The sequence below is a fragment of the Crocodylus porosus genome, unplaced genomic scaffold (assembly GCF_001723895.1).
Source record: "Crocodylus porosus isolate Cpor-Errol unplaced genomic scaffold, CroPor_comp1, whole genome shotgun sequence".
Taxonomy (NCBI): domain Eukaryota; kingdom Metazoa; phylum Chordata; order Crocodylia; family Crocodylidae; genus Crocodylus; species Crocodylus porosus.
In genome coordinates, this window is record NW_017728947.1 from 86,852,260 (window position 1) to 86,876,663 (window position 24,404).

The 24,404-nt window shown below is 42.4% G+C and overlaps 1 protein-coding gene across 4 annotated transcripts in view; it reads right to left on the reverse strand.

Moving 5' to 3' along the window:
* Positions 1-22,381: 22,381 nt before the first annotated feature.
* Positions 22,382-24,404, reverse strand: part of EFCAB11 (EF-hand calcium binding domain 11) — a 145,643-nt gene continuing 143,620 nt past the window's right edge. For 3 of the 4 annotated variants that reach the window (XM_019552400.1, XM_019552397.1, XM_019552398.1), the window contains one exon: positions 22,382-23,449. In XM_019552400.1, coding sequence (XP_019407945.1) covers positions 23,350-23,449 — 100 coding nt within the window. In that variant the 3' untranslated portion in view covers positions 22,382-23,349. The remainder of the gene's footprint in view (positions 23,450-24,404) is intronic. The other variant, XR_002104137.1, reaches the window with a different exon arrangement.

A 24,404-nucleotide genomic window follows, 5' to 3' on the forward strand; every position in this document is an offset into this window, starting at 1 on the left:
TGGGCTGTCAGGACACTCTTGGCCTGCTGCTGGCAGAGACCCTGGTGGCATGCAACACCACTTGAGACCTGGGGACAGTGCTGACCTGGCCCACTGGTGCACACCTTCAAACAGAACCAGGCCAGCTCTTGCTGCCACCCAGGGGCCCTGGCACTGCAGGCAGGAGTTGTGCACCACTGGGTCAGGCCAGCTTCTGACTCCATGAAGCTAGCCTGGCCCGATGGTCCTGAACTACCTTGGGGACCTGAACTACCCTGACATCTGCTGGGAGATGCAGACAGCTAATTCGCACCGTTCACGCAGGTTCCTGTCCTGTGTATAGGACCTCCAACTGATGCAGGCAGTACATGGTCCCACTAGGGGGAATGCCTTACTGGATCTGGTATTGGCAACGGGGGACGACATGATAGGGGGCCTACAGATCAGTGGTCACCTGGGGGACAGTGACCACCAAATAACAGAATTTACCATAAGGCATAGAGTGGGAAAGGTAACTAGTAGGGTGGAAGTGCTAGAATTTAGGAAGGCTGACTTCAGTGAGCTCAGGCGTTTAGTCAATGACACACTGCAGGGTAAGAGATTTGGCAAGATGGGAGCCCAGGAAGGGTGGCTGTGTCTTAAGGAAGTGATCCTTTGGGCACAGAGGGAGACGATCTCGATGTGGGGGAAAGGGGCCAAGAGGCTTCCTTGGCTGACCAGAGAAATCCAGAGCAGCCTAATGGCAAAAAGGGGGACATATAAGCAGTGGAAACAGGGAGAAATTACTAAAGAGGAGTATGCCTCCTCAGCTCTCAGTTTTAGGGAGGCATCTAGAAAGGCCAAAGCCACCATGGAGCTGAGGATGGCATCCCAAGTTAAGGATAACAAAAAATTGTTTTTCAGATATATAGGGAGTAAAAGGAAGGCCCAGGGCATATAGGACCACTACTGAATGGGCAAAAGCAATTGGTGACAGACAGGGGAGACAAGGCTGAACTCCTCAATGAGTTCTTTGCCTCAGTGTTCCTAAATGAGTGGCAAAACAAGTCTCATAATGGTTTCATAGAGAGCCAACAGCTGGGCACCAGACTACCAAGCGTTGACCCTGAGATGGTGCAGAGTCATTTGGAAGGACTGGATGCGTTTAAGTCAGCAGGCCTGGATGAGCTCCATCTGAGGGTACTGAAGACACTGGCCAATGTCATTGCACAGCCACTGGCAAGAATATTAGAGCATTCGTGGTGCACTGGCAAGGTCCCGGAGGACTGGAAAAGGGTCAGTGTGGTCCCTATTTTCAAGAAGGGGAGGAAGGAGGATCCAGGCAACTACAGGCCAGTCAGTCTCACTTCCATCCTTGGTACAGTCTTTGAAAAGATTACTAAGGCTCACATATGTGAGAGCCCAGCAGGAAAAAATTATGGTGAGGGGAAACCAGAACAGGTTCATAGCAGGTAGATCATGCCTGACTAATCTATTCTTTTTTTATGACCAGGTTACAACGCACCTGGACGCAGGAGTCGGGGTAGATATCATTTATGTAGACTTCAGGAAGGCCTTCAATACGGTATCCCACCCCATACTGGTGAGCAAAATAAGAGGCTGTGACTTGGATGATTACACAGTCTGGTGGGTGGCAAATTGGCTAGAGGGTCATACCCAGAGAGTGGTGGTGGACGGCTTGGTATCGACCTAGAAGGACATGGGCAGTGGAGTCCTGCAGGGACCACCTACAGACCTACTGCCTAGGAAATGACCTGCTCGGCAGCACGGAAGCCGAAAGGGATCTAGGAGTCCTAGTGGACTCCAAGATAAACATATGTCGCCTGTGTGATGAAGTCATCAGCAAAGCTAATGCCACTTTATCGTGCATCAGCAGATGCATGACAAATAGAATCAAGAAGGTGATACTTCCCCTCATAGTTTCATAGTAGCTAGGGTCAGGAGGGACCTGAACAGGTCATCTAGCCTGACCCCCTGCCACAGGCAGGAAGGAATGCTGGGTTCACAAGACCCCAGACAGGTGATCATCCAGCCTTGTCTTGAATTTGTCCAAAGTAGGGGTGAGGACCACTTCTCTGGGAAGTTGGTTCCAGATTTTGGCCAACCTAACTGTAAAATATTGCCTTCTAATCTTTAACCTAAACTTATTCTCCATCAGCTTGTTACCATTGTTCCTTGTCACCCCAAGTGTGAGGAGGTCCTGTGCCTCTATTGGGCACTGGTCAGACCGCAGCTGGAATTCTGCGTCCAGTTTTGGGCGCCACACTTTAAGAGGGATGTGGATAACCTGGAGAGGGTCCAGAGAAGGGCCACTCGTATGGTTAAGGGCTTGCAGGCCAAGCCCTACGAGGAGAGACTAGGGCACCTGGACCTCCTCAGCCTCCACAAGAAAAGGTTGAGAGGCGACCTTGTGGCTGCCTATAAATTCATCATGGGGGCGCAGAAGGGAATTCGTGAGGCTCTACTCACTAGAGTGCCCCAGGGGTCACAAGAAATAATGGCCATAAGCTAGCAGATTGAGACTGGACATTAGGAAGATCTTCACAATTAGAATGGCCAAAATCTGGAATGGGCTCCCAAGGGAGGTGGTACTCTCCCCTACCCTGGGGGTCTTCAAGAGGAGGTTAGATAGGCCTCTGGCTGGGGTCATCTGAACCCAGCACTCTTTCCTGCCCATGCAGAGGGTCAGATTTAATGATCTATTGATGTCCCTTCCAACCCTAACATCTATGAATAATCAGAAGTTGGCTTGACCCAATGGTGCGCAGCTCCTGCCTGTGGTGCCAGGGGCCCCAGGGGTTAGCAAGAACTGGCCTGGTCTGGGCTGAAGGTACACACCAGCAGGCTAGGCTGACATCATTCATCTTGTGTAGCCCCAGGGACTCAGGTGTGCCACACACCACTGGGGGTCTCTGCCAGCGACAGGTCATGAGCATCCTGTGGGTCCACTCCTAATGCTGCTGCAGTGGGGCTTTGCGCTGTGCAGGGAACCCAACCCTCCACACTCACAGCCACCCCCACAAACCCCCCACCCATGTACCCCTGCATAAGCCCCATCCCCCTACAAACCTCCCCCATAAACCCTATACCCACCCCTACACCTATGCAAAAAAAACCCCCAAACCCACTCCACAAACCCCAAACTCACACCTCACATCCATTCCTCCCCAAACCCCATACCCCCCACAAATCTCACACCCTGCATGCCCAGTGGACCCAGCACAGGACCTCCTCACACCAGCCACAGCTGTAGGGGCAACTGCGACACTGCAGCTCAGACTCATGTCCCAGCCTGGGGGTGGGGGTGCGGAGAGGCAGCTCCAGGTCCCAGGAACCACTCAGGAGGTGTGATGGGCTGGGGGCAGGGGTGGAGATGGCATCAGGGGTGTGAGAGAAAGAGATGGGGGAGGGAGATGGGGGAATGTTTTGGGTAGGAGAGGCTGCAGAGCTGGGCTTAGAGCCCTCCTGCTCCCCTACAACAGGCTGTGCAGAGGGAGACTGGCTTGGAAGGGAAGGGGTTTGCCCAGCCCAGTCCCTGAGCCCCAGTCCAGGGCTTCCCAGGAACAGCATGGGGATTGCTGAGGTCTGGGTACAGGCACAGGGAGCAGAACAGCAAGGGCTGGCACTACTTAGAGCCATAAAGCAGCTGGTGGGACAGCTGCAGCTGGACTCATGTCCTGGTGCTGGGATGGAGCTGCTGCTGGGAGGGAGCTAGGGGTGGCAGGCAGGGGCTGTGGGTTAGGAGTGAGAGGCACTGGCAGGGCTGCTCAGTGTCCCACATCTTGGTAAGTGAAGGGGGCAGAGGAAGCTCTGATTTTTCTATGATAAAAATACCAAAAACAAAGGCCAAAGTGTATAGATATTTAGAATTTATTTTTTAATGATGATAGAAACACTGGTAGACTTCCAACTTGCTTTAAAATTGTAACTATATCAATAAAACAACTGATCTCTATATAGTGACCTTTCATTTTAATCACAGAAAAACACAGATTTTGGGTATTTTCATGACAGAATTTGGGTTTTTTTAATAAGAGAATTTGCAATTTTTAAACAGGGAACACCAGGATCTCTGCTGGTGAGGCAAGTGCTGGGACCCAGGCAGAGGAGCCTGCCCAGGGCCAGCATGGGGGACCCAGCTGGAGGGCAAATGAGGTAGCTGACCTCCTGACCATTTGGGGGCAGGAGGAGATGGTTGACAGTTCAAAGTGGGCCACCACAACAAGCACATCTTTTAGGCAATAGGTGTCCAGATGGTAGAGCAGAGGCATCAGAAGTCAGGACAGCAATGCCACTTGAAGGTCAACTGTGCAGCCATGACCCACTGGCAGCTGGCCCAGAGGTGCAGGTGGCTCTGCTGCAGTGCCTGTACCACAGCCCAGATGGCCATGTGGCCCCTGTCTGGGTCTGACAAGGGTAAAGCCATGGGGCTGCATTTCCAAGGGGGGGAGGGGGGCAGCAGGTCACAGCCAGGAAGCAGCCCTCACTGCCAGACTGCTGCAGTGGTTAGAGGGTGCAGGGACCACCCTAAGTTAGGGCTGCTTCAGCAGCCCAGCTGGCACAAGGGGCTAGTGTCCCCAGAAACAAACTGGTTTGGCCTCAGAAGCTCCTAAGGGCAAGTTGCCCTAACCTGCTCACCAGGACAGCTTTTTATACTGCTGGAAGCAGCACAGGGGGTGGCCCCAGTTTCTAGCTCCCCCTGGCTGCAGATCTGGGCAGGGTTATTTTGCCCCATGTGACACAACTTGCCCCACATATGGCTAGCCCATTCCTGCTGGGCACGGGCTAGCTGGCTGCTGCTGCCAGCATTCGGGGCTATATGTGGTGGGGGTGACAGGCATGTGGCAGCCCCCACCTCTAACCCTTACTAGAAACTGCACACACACAACCCTCCCACCCACAAACCCCATACAGCCACCCACAAACCCCACCCTCCCAACACAGGTCCTGGCCCCAGCCTTCAGCTGCCCCCAGCTGCAGGTCCAGGAGGAGCTAGGCAGGGTCAGTTTGCCCCAAGTGGCACAACTTGCCCCACACCAAAGTGCATGTGCAGGCACATGTGCTGAGACAGAAATCTGGCAGAAATTTGTGCTGCTGCTATTTGAGCTGCTGCAAGCGCATGTGCTGGCATGTGTGGACATGCCCAGAGAGACTATAGAGATATAATGCTGAGGAACTACTGAGTTAGTCCAGTTAATCTGAACTCAGGGAGAAGGCAGGGAAGGGTAACACCTTAAGCATTAACTAATTTAGAGAACTGTTTTTTGAAGAACTGGTGAGAAAGCAGAATTAGTCCCTCCATGATCCTTTCAACCATAATTTTACAGTCTGATAAAATTTATTCAAGGGAAAAATAGAAAAATCCATGTTCTTTAATAACCAAAATTTCAGTGGATTTAATTCTTGGGAATGCTTAAATAGTCTGCAGCACATTACAGCAAAAAAAATCTTAGCTGGAGCAAAGAGACAGATTTCTGTGTCCATTGAGGAATACAGGTATAGAATTCAATTCTATTTTTTCACTTTGACTGCCAGTTTTATGGCACTTCATTTAAACCTGAATCTCCAAAGAATCAATTCAAATTAGTTTTATGATTTTCCCTAAAGAATCGTCTTTAAAATAAATTGAATTAGAACATGTGAATTAGTAAATGAACATAAAATTCATGTTATCTTATCTTAAAAAAGCCCTTTTTTAAAATCAGAAGACAAATAAAGTGCAGGTACAATTATATGTGATATATCTAAAAATAGTTTGTCCCTGCTGGTAATTTATTATTGGACAAACCACACTTTGTGTCGTTATAATGTCTATGGTCTTTATTTCCTGCTACCAGGAATAGTACTTATATAGAAGACTGTGTGCTCTGATGGAGAGTTCTAAGTCCTATTTTATTAAAGTATTGTTGTTGGCATCAAGTCTTACTGATATTGATGTTGATATTGTTGTTCAGGAAGAATATGTTCTGCCTTGTTTTACATACTGTTGCTGTTAGGAATGTTATTTGTATTACTGGAAGTGAGAATAGTTTGTACAATATTGAGTCTTCATTAATCTTTGGTAATCATATTAACATAAAGTGTTTCCTGACCAAGCAGAATAGTAAAGAACTGCATTGGAGAAGACCCAAGCTTGCGAGATTGTTGGTGTAAAGAAACATTCAGTAACTAAGATCATAGGATGCTGCAAGGACAAACAAATATTAATAGCCTTGTATTTAGACCCCCTACATCAGTGTTGGTATGGATGTAAGTACCCTTATATTTTAATATATGACTTAGAATTTTCCAGGGGATTGAACATGGGACTGAGTCACAGCTCTTGAGTTCTATTCCCTGCTCTGGCACTGATGTACTATGGGACCTTGGCAAGTCATTTAAATTCCCCATTGAGCTTTGGATAAAAAGTGCTATGAAGCACAACAATTGTTGTATAAACTATACACATTATCTTTATTATTTTTAGTTTTATTGATTAGATGTGTATGCCACCATTCCCCAAAAGGCTTAGGGCAGCTTGCAATAAAAGGCAAAAATTATAAAAAAACCCAATTCACTACTTAAATATTGTTGCCTATAAAGTAGAAAGTTGAAACTGGAGATTGGGATATTTTTTGTTCCATCATGCCTTGAACTTTCTCAGATACCCCCAGTAAGGTGCTTAAAGGAAAAGACTTTAAGGAAAGGATAGTACTTTTCAAGGGATTCCTAGGGAGTTAGAGTAATATAAACAGCAAGCCTGGGTCCTTGCACTCACCCCTTGTGAACCTAGCTGCAAATCAACTCATATTAACTCACTCCTATTTTCTTCCTGGTGATGAGGACATGTACCTCTGTGACAGAAAGCAGGCAGATTGCAATTTTTAAGTATTTGAATCAAATATACAGTGGAAAATTATTTGAAGCTGTGGCTCTGTATCCTGAACTCACGCTATTAAGTTCAGGCATTTATTATACTTGTTTACATTTTTGTATTTTTTTCATTTGCAGTAAATGAAATCAGTATTTTTGTTAATCCTTATTTACTTGTAAAAGACTTTTGGAACAAAAAAAGGAAAATTATTCTTTTAAATTGTGTTAGAAGTCTATGGATAGAAGATGGAATAGTACCACATTTTTTCTCTACCTTGCCAATAAAAGAATCAATCCTCTGTTGATTGAATCTTTGAGCAGTACTTGCACTCAGGTACACAACCAGCCCACCTGGGATTTATATGACTCTTATTAGGATTAATTGCAAAATCCTGCTCTTAAAAGGGGGTCACCTGCTATCCTTTGCATATTTATGACAGAACGCATTCTCAAACATGATACCAGGTCTAGGTATTCTGGATGTGTTGATGATAACATGGCAGCTTCAGCTCTGCAGCTGAGAAAATGTTATGACTAAGAATATTAAACTGTTATTTTTTTCAGAAAGAAAGTGTGACATTCTTTCAGGTAAAATGGAGAAACTGTCGAAATACCCAGTGTCACACAATGTCAGGTAATATATAAAGCATTCTCTAGCTAGCGGGGAATATTAACCTTCTGGACTGTCTTTGTGACATGAAAACTGAAAGAATCGAGGCATCTATATAGTAAGGCATTTTAACATATTCTATCTCATATCAGCATGGAACATATCACACTTCCAATGCAACTTTCTTTTATGCCTCTTTTAATATAAGAAAACCATGGCTCAAAAATTAATGCTACCATTCTTACATTTTCCACTTCTTACTGTAAGCAAATGCTGTATTAAGGAGTGGAAGGCTCCTCATTTGTATCTGACAACCTTGATTAATGGTATTTCTGGCTTCTACTTGGAAAATTGTCTTGCTAATTACCATACGAGCAATGACACACTCAAGATGCACAACAGAGAACACACTGCAGGAGTGCAAAAAATGCTTTCGATTTTTCTACTGATATTGTCAGAAAAGTCTTCATTCAGGACACCTTGTTATTCACTTAATTATTCATTTTGTTTATTTACAGTAGAGATATTACACATAATATGGTGCAAATCCCTAGAATCCTCAAACACCAGATGCTGGTTTCTATCTGCAATCCCAAAAGGCAAAACTAAGGCATCATCATGAGAATTAACAAAAAAAGCCCAATTAAATTGCTTGCCAGCATGTTAATTTCCCAAAGATAAAACTAGCAAATTAATAATGAGCTTCTAGTCACCTCCCTTATCGCTTTGCACACATTCGAAATGACTGTAATCTATATTTAAAAGGGACACTACCAGGTAGATAAATGGAAAAGTAATTAATAAGAAACATCCCCAAATATACACACATACCCTAGAGAATTTTTATGAAACACCAGTTTTCTCATCTCAGACATGGGCCAGAGTGAAGAATGATTAAGGTTAAAGATCAACCTGATCATATCCTCTGGATAAAATGATAGTATATTAGTAAAGATGTTAGAGATAAGAATTTTTCAGTTAAAAACATGCCTGACAAAGTGTCCAGTTACAACTGTATATGAATGTTACCCAATTATTCTTGTCTTTGTATTGGGCTAAAGTAGGAAAAGTCAAATTAAAAGACTTTAGCTGATCTTTGACAGAAAATTTCTACTCCATTGTGGCATGTAGAGCATTTCAGGGAGGTCTGACAGAAATGTAATTGCTCTGTGTTATCCTTTGTAAAGTGTCAGCTCTGTTACAAAAATACATGGCTCTTGGGATTTCTTTCACTGTTATTGCACTAGTCTCATATTTTTGAGGGGTAACATTGATCCCACCCTCATGGGTGTCAATAGGAAGTGGGCTGAACCAGTTTTACAGTTTTGCTACAAGTGGTTTACATTTTACTTTTGCAAATCCATGTTCAAAGAAAAGTTTATCTTTGTTCAAGTTTAAAACAACAGGATAGCTTCCTGAAAACCTAATATGGTTTTTTTTTTGTTTTGTTTTTTTCAGTTTTTGCTCAGTCTGGCATGAAGAATGAATTTATTATCAAACATACATTTTTACAAAGGTTTTCAGAATATGTTCATTTTCATATGTTTCTTACAAAAACTAAAGGTAAATGACATTAAGTAAGAATTTGATTGACGTATCTATGATTTTGATAGGGCCAAATAGCTTTTAAAATTATTATTAAGCAAAGCATCTTATATTTCATCTAGACTGCACTTGAGCAAGTAGGTACAAATATGGCATGGTCCAGTGGAGAAGAGATCCTACAAATAACCCTAGAGCAGGGAGGAGAGCCTGCTCATGCTGCAGCATTTCCTGGTCTAACCCTGCTTGGAATCTCCCAGAAACAGAGATGTAGGGCAGATGGAAGTGTCTTGCCGGCCTGTTTCCAGCAGGAGTGTGGAGCAGCTGGACTGGGAAAAGCTGTGGCACAAGTCGGCTTTCTTGTAAGACAACCTGTCCAGGTAGTAGGATAAGGCTCTAGAGTCCTTGCCGAGACCATAATTAACACCATCAGTCTGTGGATGATTTCTTGTTCCACAGTAATATCATGTTCAAGTCAGGTTTTTAAGTTTTATTGCTTAAGAATAGCTACTCTGAGCTCAGTGATTTAATACTGAGGGAGGTTAAAAAGTCCTGCCACTGGCTTTTGTGTCTTTCTGGAATTGATGATAGATCAGTGTCCATTCATTAATGAAACATAAATAATACAGCATTCAAAACCACAAACTTGTAAATGTTAAGATAATTCTGGCAAGGCATAATGTGTAAAAGCTAACATTGTATATAGTTAGCTTTAGTAAGCAGTAACAGTGTGACACTTTAAAGTATGGTGACTGTAAAAATGGCTTTGTGTAGTTTCATGTATGTCAATGAATTTTAATGAACTGTACTTAGTTTCCAAGTATACTGAAACTGGAAAAAATCAAAAGTCCAATTGCCTTGTTAGTCACTGTCATCCCCAAAAGGAAGCATGAGTCTCCCCATCAGAGAATCAAGCTCCAGTCTCACACATGACAGGCAGGGATACTGCCTATTATGCTAACAAGGAGTTGCCTAATGTTAAAGGAAAGGGAGAAAGAGAGTTTCCAAGTAAAAGATATTTTTGTCTATTTGTAAACTAAAGCTGGGCACTGACACACAAGATATAGTATTTTTTTATGCAGCATACATGTAAGAAATAAAGGTTTTGTAGACAAAAACATTATCTTTATCCACCTCCGTTCAATCCCATTGTTTTTAGATTATAGAAGGGTCATTCAAAAGTGCATAAAGAGTTTAGTGTAGAGAAACCCAAGCTAGCTTTAAAGCTAGTTCAAAAACTGGAAGATGTGTAGCCACATCTCCTTCATTGCACAGTAAATGAGCCTACACAGAGTTTAGCATTACCATAGTTAGACTGACTCCGATAGCTGAGCTAGCTCTTTAAAAGCTAGCTTGGATAGCTCTACATTACATTGTATTTCACAATGTAGACTTATCCCAAGCAATTTAGCAACATAAACCTTTGCAAAAGTCCATGGGACTAGTACTGATGAATCATACAGACACTTTTGAAAAATCTCACCTTTCCCCTCATATAAGTCCTAGGTGTCACTGCTTGATTTGCACTAGATAGAACTGATTAAAAATTTGTAAAATCAATTAGCATTACTACTGCCCAGAGACCCCCATCTATGATTATGTTCTCCTCATGCTAGGCACTGTACAAAACATAGTAAGAGACTCCCTGTTCTGAACAGTAGAGAGTTAAAGAGATAAACTAAGAGATGATAGTCTAAGAGAACTATTATCAAGAGAGATACAGGGTTGAAGGGAAAACAGTGAAGACAAGAAGGTGAACGGACTTGTTTGAAGTCACCTAGCAGGTCAATGGCAGATCTAGAAACAGAATTAGATTCTCTTGATATACAGTGCTCTTTCTAATAAATCATGCTTCCTCACACAATAATCAAAAAACAGAAGAGGAAAACAAGCTTATTTTTGTCATTAAAGGAAACAACTATGACTGAATATAGGAAGAAAATGTAATAAATAGGAAGATTCCATTTTATCACAACCCTTTTTGGAAGATAACCACACTTTAATTGGATGATGCATGTCCCACAGTTCCTCAAGCACATCCCTAAAGTTATTTTCCAATTCAATTCCAGTGAAATTCTCTCATCTATAGTTTCCTACTTTATTTCTTATCCTTTTCACGCCTGTTATACAAAGAATAGAATCTTTATTAAGTTTTGATAAGATCCTTTGTTATGTTTTCACCAGTACCATTAACATCTGATAAACAGTTTAAGAGCTTATCTTTAGGACATAACACTATCAGCACAAGTTTCAATTTTGTCTATTTTTTAATTAGTCAAAAGTTAATTTATCTCTATATCAGATTGATTCCTAGTCCAAAACCAGCCAATGACTTCCCTGATGAAAAGTTAAAGTTGTAGGAAAAGGAAACAGGTAAGACTATGAAGACATTCCTCTAACCCTAACTATGAAGACATTCATACAAACCTATGAAGATGTAGTTCATGGCATTGCCTTGTCATTGGGCATGTCTACATGTGCAATTAATTTGAAATACTGTACAGTAAGCCTATTGAGCAGCACATCCACACGTTCTTTCTTGGGAGCAGATTTGCTTTGCACCACCCTGCTCTGCCCCTCTGCAGCACCTGGGGGTGCAGGTGGGGGTCTAGGCTCACCTTGAGTGCTAGCCCAGGAGCTGGCAAGAAGCATGGGGCCAGGAGACAGCTGTCTCTTGGCACCATACATATTGGAAGGGCATCTGATGTGCAGGGGGTAGAAGAGCTGCTGCTGCAGAACACTCCCATCCCATGCACATGGGGACAAGCTCTGCACCCAGTGGGGCATCCCTGCAGTAGGCCAGGACCTGTCTCCATCTGGGGCAAGTCCCAGCCAGCTCTGGGATGCACCCTTTCCCCACAGCCATTTCCCCAATTGGGTGATTGGGGTATGGGGCTGAGAAGAGTCCCCTCCCCTGGAGATCCTTCTGAGCCCCCTGTCCTGATTGGGTGATAGGGCAGGGGATGAGAAGAATCCTCTCCACAACAGCTGTGCCCTGATTGGGTGATTGGGACATGGGGTTGGGAAAGTGCTTTGTGGGAAAGGGAGGTCCCAGTCCTCTGCCCTGAGCTGCCTGTGAGGCAGCTAGCTGTAAGCCCCCAGCTGGATGGCGAATCCCTGCTCAGCTGGGGTTGCTAGGGAGCTAGCCCATCGGTGGGGCAGCAAGCAGTGAGCAACTTGGGAGTGGACTGCTGACTGCCCCCTGGTGTATCAGGGCAGGGGGTTTGGACAGGTCCCTCCCCCTCAGCTATTTCCAAACCCTATGCCTCACCTGATCAGGACATGGGGCTGGGAAAGAGTTGTGGGGCTGGAACTGGGCTGTGGGGGAAGTCTGCATGTGCAGTCTGGAGTTGGCTGAAGCCTATATGTATAGACAGTGATGCTTACTGCACAGTAAATTGGTCTACTGCTCAGTTAAGGGTCTCGTGTAGATGTGCCCATTGACCTAGCGATCCCATTTCTCAGATCAGAGGAGAGATTACTCTTCAATCTCTTCAAATTGCCAGCATTCTGCTGAGACATCAGAAGTGCCAGTTATGCCAGCTGTGATGCTTGTTCATAAAGCCTTTATTTCTTACATTGACTTCCACTCAGTGCTTAATGTCCAAATAATTTTGGTAAATTGCTTGAACAGGGTAAGTTTTAAATGTATGTCTTGTTTTTGTTTTTGTTTTGTGCTCCTTAGAATACAAGCTTTTTCAGGCAGAGATAATCTCTTTTGTTACACCTCTGCACAGCACCAAGCACAATATAGTCCTGGGCTCCAATAATTTGTATTACTACAAATACAAGTAAGTAATAACTAATAATAGACTGCATGCTTATGGGTTACACACATAAAATACTCTACATCCCCAATCTTCATTTGGATTAAAAACACTGTGTAAACACGAGTTCTATTTTTTTATCCATGTTATTGCCATTTTACACCACTCCAGCAGTGCAAGTATTCCTTTAAAAGAGCATAAATAACAATTAGGTTAATTTTAAAATTCCTTTACAGTGGCAGAGAGAAGTAAAATGAACATAAATAAGAACTGGAGCTCATATATTCACACAAGAATAATACATGTCTTAGTCAATAAAGAATCCAAGCATGGTATTGTACTTAATGCCAATCAACATAATTTTGTAGAAAATAAGTCTTGTGAAATAAACTTGATACCAGTCTCTCAGGAAATTATAAGTTTAATAGATAAAGGTAACTCTGATATAACATACTTAGACTTCTCTAGTGCATTTGACTTTGTACGACACAATATTCTGAATTAACAGCTATGAGATAAAAATCAATGTAGCATATATTAAAAAGATTAAAAGCTGTCTAAATGACAGATCTCAAAATGTAATTTTTAATGGAGAATCTTCACTGAATGTATGCATTTCTTACAGGTTCTTGTAAAGATCGGTCTATTTAATAATTGTATTAGTTATTGGAGATAAATATGATCAATGCTTAAAAAGTTGTAGATGACACAAAGATTGATGGAACAGTAAATAATGCAGAAAACAGGTCATTTTTACAAAATAATTTGGATTGCTTCATTAAGCTTGGTAGAAGCAAACAACATGCATCATGCCTTTTAAAATAGCGAAATACAAGGTTGCTTGTGTATGAGAAAAAGAATATAGGCCATGGGGAATACAGCATGAAGAATATAGAAATACAGGATGGGGAACATGTCTTGAAAAATAGTGACTCAAGACAGAATTGAAGGCTAGGTACAGGCATTCAAAAAGCCCAAGGTGAAAGGATCTAAGTGATGTGGTTTTCTGTAAGCGGTGCAGTTTAGATCAGTAGCTAACAGAACACACATTTGCATACATATGTGAATTGAAAGAATTCTCTCTCTCTTCCTGATCTGTTTGGATATATCACACAGCTGTAGCTTACTCTTTTTTTTTACTTTAATTGCAAACATAATATTATAATCAGGGCAATGATTTAACTACAGTTTCTAACTGGCTTGTGTCAAGGGTACCTAATAAGTTTTGGTATTAAAGCACTGATTTTTTTTTTTTTAACTATGATGACTCACTCCTCTTAAGCCCAGTTTATCTCTAATAAATTTAGGTGATTTGCTAAGTTTAGAAATCTGCAGCTGTTCTCATGGATTGCTGTGAACAGAGACAATCTCTCTGGAGTAATTTGCTTCTGATCATAATGCATCCAAATTATGGCAGTGCATACAGATTCAGATTGCCTTGTTGGATCAAGTATATGAACCTTTGGTCACTTCAGAGTCCTATGAGATAGACAAAATCTATTGAGTGCATGTCTGAGAGTCTTAGAATTCTGCCTTTGGTAGACCTTAACATTTAGGGTCAGATTTAAGTTATTTAGATGCTTATGCTACAGATAGATGCCAAAGAAAATGTAGGAACCTAACTTCCTTTGGAATTAGGTGCCTTGGCATTTTCAGAAATCCCATTCACCTCTCTGAGTAGGCACCTAAATACTTTTAAACATATGCCCTTTAATTGACACATCTGCTCTCTTTTGCATGTTAATAATATCATGCTTTTATGATAGCATTTTTACCACTCTTATTTAGCACTCTCAGATCATGATCACTAATAAGGAACAATTTTTCCTAGTTGTTGTTTCAGTTCCTGAGTTAACTGCACTTGAACCCCACAGTAGTAACCTCAAAAGTATCTCTCTTAGATCTCACATTTCTTGGAGGGGGAGGAGGAATTGCACAATTCTCTCTTTTCAGGCTGGTCTTTGGTTTGCAGTTCCTTGCAATACACTGTGATTGCTTCTGTAAATCCAACTTCAGTAAACTCTTGCAGTCTTGTTTTCTCAGGAGCAATGAGAGAATTATTCAGTGACTTGTTACTTAGCTAGATGTCTTAAAATAGTTTATGTATGTGTCTTGTTTACTGGGTGGTCACTTAACTTCCTCATAGGGTCCCTGGCATTTCAGGCCCTCCTGCATGGCCAGTTTCTTGTGGTCAGTCTTATACCTGCAGGTTCTGGGATGGTTCTGCTGTTTGTGTGGTAAGACCTATCATTTTCATAGTTTCAAGTTCCTTCTCTTTTTACATCTTTTGAATGAAGTTAGAGCAGTTGCTATGCTGCTTGTCCAGTGGCATGGATGAGTTATTTATTACCTGCATCATTCAATACTGGGGATTTGCATTAGTTATCCCAAAGGCTGTTAGCACCTATAGCAGTGGTTCTCAATCTTTTTAGACTCAAAGCTCCCTTTGGAAAATGCCAGCTCATCATTTTCACTTGTTTTTGAAGTGCAGAAAAATAATCAAGTTAATTTGTTGCATACAGCTAAGACCACAACAGGTTCCAGAATAGTTTTGACACTCTGGATTCCTATTTGAAATATCTGGCTGCATCCAGACACGAGTTAACATTTGGGTCTCGAGACAACTAGCGGTGGCACACCTTGTGCCATTGCTAGTTGTCCTTGAGGAATGCCTATGCCACATGTGCTCTGGCATGTGGCAAGTTACCCCAAGTGGGGTTGGCCCCAGCAGCCTGTCTCATGCACTGCCGCTTGCCTGCTGCTGCGTGTGCTGCTCCATTTTTTTTCCCTGCAAGTTTTTTTGACCATATCCAGGGGTCAAAAAACCCTCTGAACTTTTCCCTTGTAGCACAGAGAACAGTGGAACATGTGGTATGTGCAGCACCGTATATCACACAGCTGCATTCATCTGGTCATGGCCTCTGGGTTTATTTTGTAGATCACATGCAGGTATTTACACACCTAAGAGGACTAATATTGGATGACATTGCATGGCACCCTTAAAGAGATTTCCTAGACCCTAAAAGCTGTAGGATGCAAGTGGTAGAGGAACAGATGGAAAAAACCCTGATTGTCCCCTGTTCACTCTCTCTTTCAGCACCTACACCCAGTCACTGTGTGGCACAGGATACTGAAGAAGATGTACCTACGTTAACTGAGTAAACAGCAGTTTTTATGTTGTTATAGTCTCAAGTCTTCAGCTGACCAATAAAAATATCACAAAAAAGCCTTTTCCTCATACAGTTCCTGGACCACCATGGCTACAATGCTTCAGTGCTACTATAATAATCATTGAATATTCCATGATTCCCTAGGATGTGTCACATTTGACTCTTCCAAGAAAGATTAGTCACTGAAGAATTATTTTCTTCTTTATTTAATTAAAATAGATATTGTGTAATTAGTTAATAGTACAGATTTTCTGTAGAGCACCTCAGGTATATCAATACCTGAACTCAGCATAAAAAGCCTACTTTTTAGGTGGTTTCTTTATACAAGTTACTTCACCAGACATTGTCTTTTATGTTCTCAAAACTTCTCTTTTTAGTTAGCAAAATCAATGTTAAAATAAGCAAAATGTTCACCAACATATTAATACTATTTGCATTGGAACAAGTTTGTCAAAATTGTGGACCGGGATAAAGAGCTTAAGTACTACACTATCATGTTAATTGCACCTTTTTCTTAATTTCAATGAGAATTTGAGGGATCCAGTATGGGATTTTTAGAGAAGCCTGAAATTCAAGACCACTTTTTTATAAATACTTACTTCTGTCTCTGATTGACTTTTATATACTAGGCTGATACAGCACCTGAGCAGATATCCTTCATTGTACAGTATATCCACTGAAGAAGCCACAGAAACTACCCAAGACAAAGTCTTTCCTCAGATGAAGAAACAGCTGGACCACATATTAGTCTGGAATCATAACATAAAACAGGGTTTATGGAGTCACAGCATCAGGGCTGTGACAGGCAGTCCAGCCTGGGCTAATTGCTCAGTTGACAACACTTGCCTGGGGCTCTAAGTGGCAGCCCTACCCCACTTAATGATCCAGCTGGCCACTGTTAGGGCTTCCTGATTGGCTGCTGGGAGCCTCCCCAGTTACTTCCACCTGTGGCAGCAGATAGCAAGCCAGCCAACAGTTTTGAAGGTCTGCTCCAGTAAGAGTTTCTGATTCTCTGATTTTTGACTCTGTTTCTGGACTTTGTTTTTTGGGGGGCTTGTTTGCTCGTTTGTTTTTGGATACTCCCCTTGGATCCAGTAACTTGGTCTCTCATTCTTGGTTCAGCCTAATTTCAGCTCTGTCTCCTGGATCACCCTGACTTTGGCACCAGCTTCTGGCTCCTGAACCCTGGCTGGGCTTGTGATTTTGGACTGCCCCTGGATTTCCCTTTGGGTCTGATAACTTGGTCACTGATTTCTGATCCTTGACTTAGCCTGTGTTTTGGCTCCTGCCCTTTCCCATTAGGCAAGACTGCTCATGGCCCAGTCCTTACAGCTTGGCTTCAGTTTTCCCCAGAATGTAACTGCTGAAGAGCAGCCTCATTCCCCATGATGGGGTGCCTCAACCACTGGGCCTTTCCCTAGAGGCTGTAATGGCTGCCTGCTGAGTTTGTTTTAGCAAAACACTGAAGTATTAGCAGAGATGAAAACCCCTCAGCAAGGGAGGGAAACCCTGAAGGCCCAGATTGCTGCCCATCATTCCTGCTTAGCACCTGCCTTTCAGACTGCCTGTGAGCCAGAGGCACCTCTGTGTGAACCCTTTGATGGTAGCCCTGGGAAGTTTGTGGGGTTTCTACACCAGTGCTACTGCTTGTTTACTCCACGCCCCTCAGATCTACCTCTCTGTCAAGGTGACAGTGGCTGTGATAATCAGTCTCCTTTCTCCTTTGAATTGGGCTTGACCTTTGCTGGAGAGGTTAAGTTTCCTCCTAGACAACTTGTTTAATTCCCTCTGGACCAGGCCATCCGCAATAACCCTGAAAGTGTTGAGGTGAAGCCTGTAGTCCATTCCAGCCTTGTCCCTGAGGCACCAGAGGCCTGTTCTGACTCTGGCTCCAGCTCCATTCTTGCTGCCTCTGCTTGGTTCAGTTCTGGCTCCAGTTCCTCTTCTGTTCTTGATGCTCACTTAGACTCGGGCTCTAGCTCCAGGGCTTGCTCAGTTCCCATAGCTCCTGACTCTGGCTCCAGTTCTGTCCCTGACACCTCCAAATTCAGCTCTGGATATATCCTCAATTTGCTTCTAGAGTGTCTGATAACCACTTCAGCTTTAGTATCTGCCCTTTTCCCAGCTCCTGCTTCAGCCCTGGCTCCCTTGCCAGTTTTGGCCCTGATCCTGACTCCCACTCTACATTTTACCAGTTCTATAGCAAATGATAGAAGCCCCAGAGAGCAAAAGAAAAACTCTTCTGCCAAAATAACCATATAACGTTTATATCAGGTAGTTAATGGCAGCATTTGATATATTAAGAATGCTGCTTGACATATAACCAGCCCCGTAAGCCCTCACCCAGAAAAGCTAAAACCATCCAAAATGAGCAGCCATGCTGTCAGGCCAAGGTCCCAAGTTTGAGGCTATGGCCTGCCAGCAGGCTGTTTTCAACCCAGCCCACCCTACTGCTGCTGGAGCTGGAGCTACTACCCAGGTGCCCATGACTTGGCATGACATCTCCATGCCTCTTTCAGTTAACTTTGAGTACTTGGTGTGAGGGATGGGGGGTGTTGTTCCTGGGTGAGCAAGGAAGAAGGATTCTCAGGACACAGGCTTTCCTTGAAAAAAGAAATAAGTTGCTAAAAGGACAACACTAATGTCCCAGGACAGTCCTGGATTTTGGAGGCTGGTCCCAGCCAGCTGGTGAAAATTAAAAAAAGTGTTCTGGGTGTCAGGCATGAGGCAGGGAGACAGTGTAGCACGAGCTGTGAAACAGGAAGCCCTAGTAAACAGCAAAATTGCCCTAAAATAGTTTAACTTGAATAGTGGAATGATCTTGAAAAAGGGGAGATGACTGTTAACACCTGTAAAGTAAAGAACAATGGGTTGGTAATGGGCCATTGACGCCGTTAAGTGCCTGAATAGTAATATCAGAGCAGTACTACACCATCCTATCCCTGCTTGTGCCTGCAACAGCACCACTGACTTGAGGGTAGGAGGGCAGCATGTCCCAGATATCACATTGTCCCATATGGTCACCCTATATTCACTATTTGCAGTGGTAAAAGGGTGTGTTCAGCACTTCAAATATAATGCCTATCCACAGCTGTGGATTACTGAGTAAAGCTCTATGAATCTGGAAATCAAACTTGTGCTACAAACTTCTATGGGAAATTCTACCCCTAATATCCAAGTTCATGTATATTTATGGTGTTTTCTTGAGTTTTGCTAAAAGGATTGTGAATGGGATGTCTGCACAAATAAAGTTCTTTATGACAGTACTTTCTCTTTTTCAGTGCCAAAAGAAATTGAGAACTTTCTTCTCTCTGGAATGCCTGAGCATTTCTTAAAGGGGAAAAATGCATCAAGATCTTGGCCTCTACTATAATCTCGAACAGATATGGTATAACACTTAGGTACTGCAAACACCACCAAATATTTAAATGTATAGTAATATTCAGACTTACAAGAAAGATTGAGCAAAACAGAGCCAACAGTTTCTTAAGTATTAATACTTTTTGCAGAGGAATACTTCCTAAATATCAAACATTGTCCCAAGTTAATAGAAAATTATTAATAATATTATATATACTTTGTGTTCACAAAAGGTATTGGGACTAGCCATCATGAAGAATTATTAGGTGCAGATAGAGGTGACAATTTTCACCTGATCTGGCCACAGAAAGCAGTTTATAGCTGTGACCAAACACAAGTGCACGGCTGCAAGCAGCTTAAAAAATGTCTGATTGGGTGAAAATCTGACCCCTCATTACATGAACTATCAGATCTGATATAATTTCTATAATAACTATCAGATGTTTCAAAATGTAGTATCTTCTGTAACTTGTGTCTGCAAAGCTCCCAGCCTGTGTTTGTTTTCAGAATGGGAAGGGGGAAAGGGAGCAGAGGGAGTCCACTCTGGGGGGGTTTCAGCCCCCCAGGGGGTGGGGTGAGTGTACTGGAGCTCCAAAGGGAGAGGGAGGGACTCCAATTCAACCACTCCACCCTCCAGCACAGTTTGGGGAGCCCCGAGAACAAGCTTGCTCCATTGCCTTTTCCCCTTCCCATTCTGAAAACAGGAAGCACTGGCAGACAGCCTGGCTATTGCTATGGGAACCTGGCTGCAGGCTCCCGGCCCCAGCTACATCCCCCCTCCCCTGGAATCAAAAGTGAACTTCTGTTAGGTCTGGGGTAATGTTGTAACTCATTCTGAGGTATAGTTGGGAGCTGCACTTCTGTCTGCACCCAAAATCTATCTCCAAACCAGGTACACACAAACAGTGACACTACAAACATTCATGTGTTGTTGTGTTAATGTGCCAAGACTTGGAGGGATTGTCTACATGGGAAGATCATAGGAAAGTAGGGCTGGGATTTCATGAGATCATCTAGTCCAACTGCCTGCTTAAGGAGGATCATCCCTGACTAAACCATCCCAGCCAAGTCTAACTGACACAGGATGAATCAACCTTTTGCACCTCTGTAGAGACTGTCAACGTTATTGTTAGTTAGCACCTAAAATATGGTTTATTTACATATGTACTAGAAATGGAATCTCCCATTTCATTTTAATTAGGCTGTTGAATAATGATCTTATGATAACAATGTCTGGTCACTACCTGCCTGGGATGACTTATAAATGGTGAACTAAAACTGAAAGGCTCTATATCTCATTATCTTTCCCATGAGCCAGTCAATCTCTGGAGATATTTTATGAATATTTTCAGGTGAGTTCTTAAAAAATGAAACCTTCTATGTTCTCCAAGCCATCATTTTCTAGATCTTTTTATTTTGCTAAAGCTGCCACAAGAAGTTTCTTCTTATGCCAGATACTATGTGCAGTTCTGTTCAAGTGGTTTGTCATTGGTAACACTATATAAAAAAACCCCTAAAATAACCTAACAACAGAAAAAACCCATCTGTCTATGTGTTATTCCATCACTTTACAACCACAGTTCAAATAGTAGAGGAAAAGCTAATGTGACCTTCAAATTTAACCCTAGTTCTCTTTCACTGTGAGTGGGTAAACAATGTAATTTGAGTGATGAAACTTCTTTAGTTAATGGATTGCATGAATCACACAAAGACACGTTTGGTTACTGTATATAAAATATCTATTTGCATATACTCAGACAAAGCACTGTCAGAAATGAATGATGTATATAAATTAAGCCAAGCCTAGTCATCTCTGTGCTTCCTGCAGATGTTATAAATGAAAGGAGGTATTTCCTTTAACCTTAAGCTATGAAACATCTGGAGACCTGTCTCCTATCCCAGTGTGGAACTAGCATCTACTCTCATTTTGCAGTTGAATCTTATACTTATTTACAGTAGTACCTCTGGGCACCTCTGTACATGCAGATGCCATGGGAAGGGTTTACTCTAGAGTAATTTAGAAGCATTACTCTACACAGGCAGGCACCTATACATGTAGGGGAGCAGGAGCAAATGTGTTGCTCATGGCAGCAGTCTGCTCCCACCCTCACAGGCCCTGGGTGCTATACTAGGGGCTGCCAGGGAGCATGGGGCCAGCTGGCAGCTGTCTCTTGGCACAGCCTGGGACATGGCTCCCTACCTATGGGAGCTGTCTGCTGGGAGATTCTTATTTCCCAGGCTGGGCTCCAAGGTCATGGACCTGAGGCCTGGAGATAAGAATCTCTCAGCCCCTGTTTCGTGGTTGTGGAGCAGGGGCTGGGAGCTCCCTGTTGCTAGGGCAGGGAGACCTTGTCCCCACTTGAGATCTGGTGGTGAAACCAGCCCCAGCAGCAGGCTGCGGGCAGGGAGCAATTTCCTGTCCTCTGCTGCCCAGCTGACCGGGAACACATTTGCTCCCAGTTGGCTGTCTACATGTGCCGTACTGCACAGTAATTACTCCCAAATAAGTTTGCTACTTGCATTTACAGGTAGCGTATTTACTCAGGATTAGAGCAAATTACTGTGCAGTAAGTGTTTGCGTGTGTAGATGGTAAAATTTACAGCGCAGTAACTAGCTCTAATCTCCTTGTAAAGCATCTCGTGTAGATGCACCCACTGTGTTCTAGGTACTTCCCTAACACTCAGGAAGAGAAGTCTGATCTCCAAATAGTTAACTATCTAAAAGCTGACATGTAGGCAGAGATTGGGGCAACAAAATAGATTTCATAACTTAGCTACAACATCCAGAATCAAATTTCCTAATATCTGTAAGGAAGGTAACATGAAAACAGTGGAAGCTAAATTGTCATATAAAGAATAAGATGCAAAGGATTTATGATAGCCCTTGTGTAGCTTGGATGGCCATGTCTGAAGCTAAAAGAACTGGGAATCTCATAAAATGCACCTCCATCATTATCTACTGGCTAGGAGAATGTGTATGAGCACATGCCTGTGGAAGCCAGGACATACTTTATCTTATGTTTTAGCCCATCATGTTTTAGGAAATGCACCTATCTTGCCAAAGTGTTCACTGAAATCAACTGAAGATTTGGATAAGTAACTTTTTTGGCAAGCCATATTCAGGCCTTATGAACACATTTTAGAAATTTCTTTTAATCTCAAAAAGAATTGATTCAATTTGAAAAATGTTTAAGTGGTTTTTTTTTTATGCTTATTAAATAATACATATTCAATTCCTATTTTTTGAACTGTGAAGCTTTGGAATGTAATCATGTTTAACTGACCAATGAACAATCTTGCACAGAAAAAAAATGTGTGATATTATATTAAAAAGGCAATGTGTTTATATGCAAAACATGTAAACTGACCATTTAAAATAGAATTGTCCAACTTCTGAGTGACTAGGAGCTGCACCTCAAGCAGGCTGTGGCCCCTGTTGGGCTGCATGCTGCATGCGCGGCACAGGCTTCCCCTTGACCTCTGTGTGGGCTCCAGGCTCCCAAATCCCCTGTGGACTTCCCTGTCCTACCCCAGGGGTAGGGGCAGGAAGCAGAAGCTGGAGGAGGGAGGAATAACCCAGAGACCCAGACAGCAGGAGCAGTGGGAGGAGTTGAACTTGGGTTTAAAAAGAACTGGTTTTATCATCTGTAGTTTTTACTTGTTAGTCTTAGGCAAAATCTTTATAAAGGAGTATAAGACATTTGGGTCTGTTAGTGAAATACTGTTGAAAAAGCTAAGAAATCAAATACAAAGTGACTTGAAACAAAAATCTCTGTCTTTTCATCTATAGATCCAAAAAGAAAAGGTACATAATTCAAGTTGCCAAGGAGAATAAGTTGAGGAACAAGTTAGATTCCAAATACTGTAAATATTCCACACATATGCATATATGTAAATTACAGTAATACATCCTACTTGTCAAAAGAAGAGCTTCAAAGGCAGTTCTTCAAAGTTGCCATTTATAGTCAGATTTTTTTAAAATGCTCATGGAACAAATGAAGTTCCACTGATTTTTTTAAACTGTCTTGAGATCTGAAGTTTTTGCTTTGTCTTTTCACCAGAAAATAGACTAGGCAAAGTGCAGAGGTGATACTTCATCTTGTCCATAGTTCATTGCAGATTCAAACTCTTTGAAGCTGACATGACCATCAGAATCTTGATCAACTTCCCTGAAAGAGAAAATATATTCATTATCCAACTCATAAAAGGTATTACATTAAAAACAGAAATTATATTTTGTATTATAAAAACTTCCCAATAATCTTCTAGAAAAACTCAATAGTCCAAGTGTAATCCCACGAGAAATCCATACCAATCTAATAATAAAACCCAAAAACCTCCAAACAAACCCAAACCCAAAAGCCTTTGCATTCTATAGTACATTTCATACAAGGATCTCAAAAATTATTTTGGATCTTTGAATTTCAAAAAGAACTTTTGAAAAAGACAAGTATAATTATCCTCATTTAACAAAAGAGAAAGCTGAATTACAGAAAGGTGAGATTGCTCAGGATTGGTGAAAAGACCTGGAAACAGAATCCAGTCTCCACCCTTTCAGTCCTGTGGTCTACTCAGTAGTCCCCATTGCCTCATATTATTGTGACATAGTATGCTGCTGATCCACCATTGTCCTTACTGCACTGCAAGTGTCTATCTAATTAAACTTCTGTAATTATCCCTATATATAGAGATCTCTGTCTAGATAGATAGACAGACACATATATATATATACAGGCATACCTCGTTTTATTGCGCTTCGCTTTATTGCGCTTTGCAGATATTGCGGTTTTTTTACAAATTGAAGGTTTGTGGCAACCCTGCATTGAGCAAGTCTATCGGCGCCATTTTTCCAACAGTATTTGCTCACTTCATGTCTCTGTGTCACATTTTGGTAATTCTCGCAATGTTTTAAACTTTTTCATTATTATTATATTTGTTATGGTGATCTTTTGAAAGAAGTTCTACTGTGGGTAAAATGCTATCAAACAGCATCGCATACTACAGAGAAATCTTTCGTGAAAGGAAGAGTCAATCGATGCGGCAAACTTCATTGTTGTCTTATTTTAAGAAATTGCCACAGCCACCCCAACCTTCAGCAACCACCACCCTGATCAGTCAGCAGCC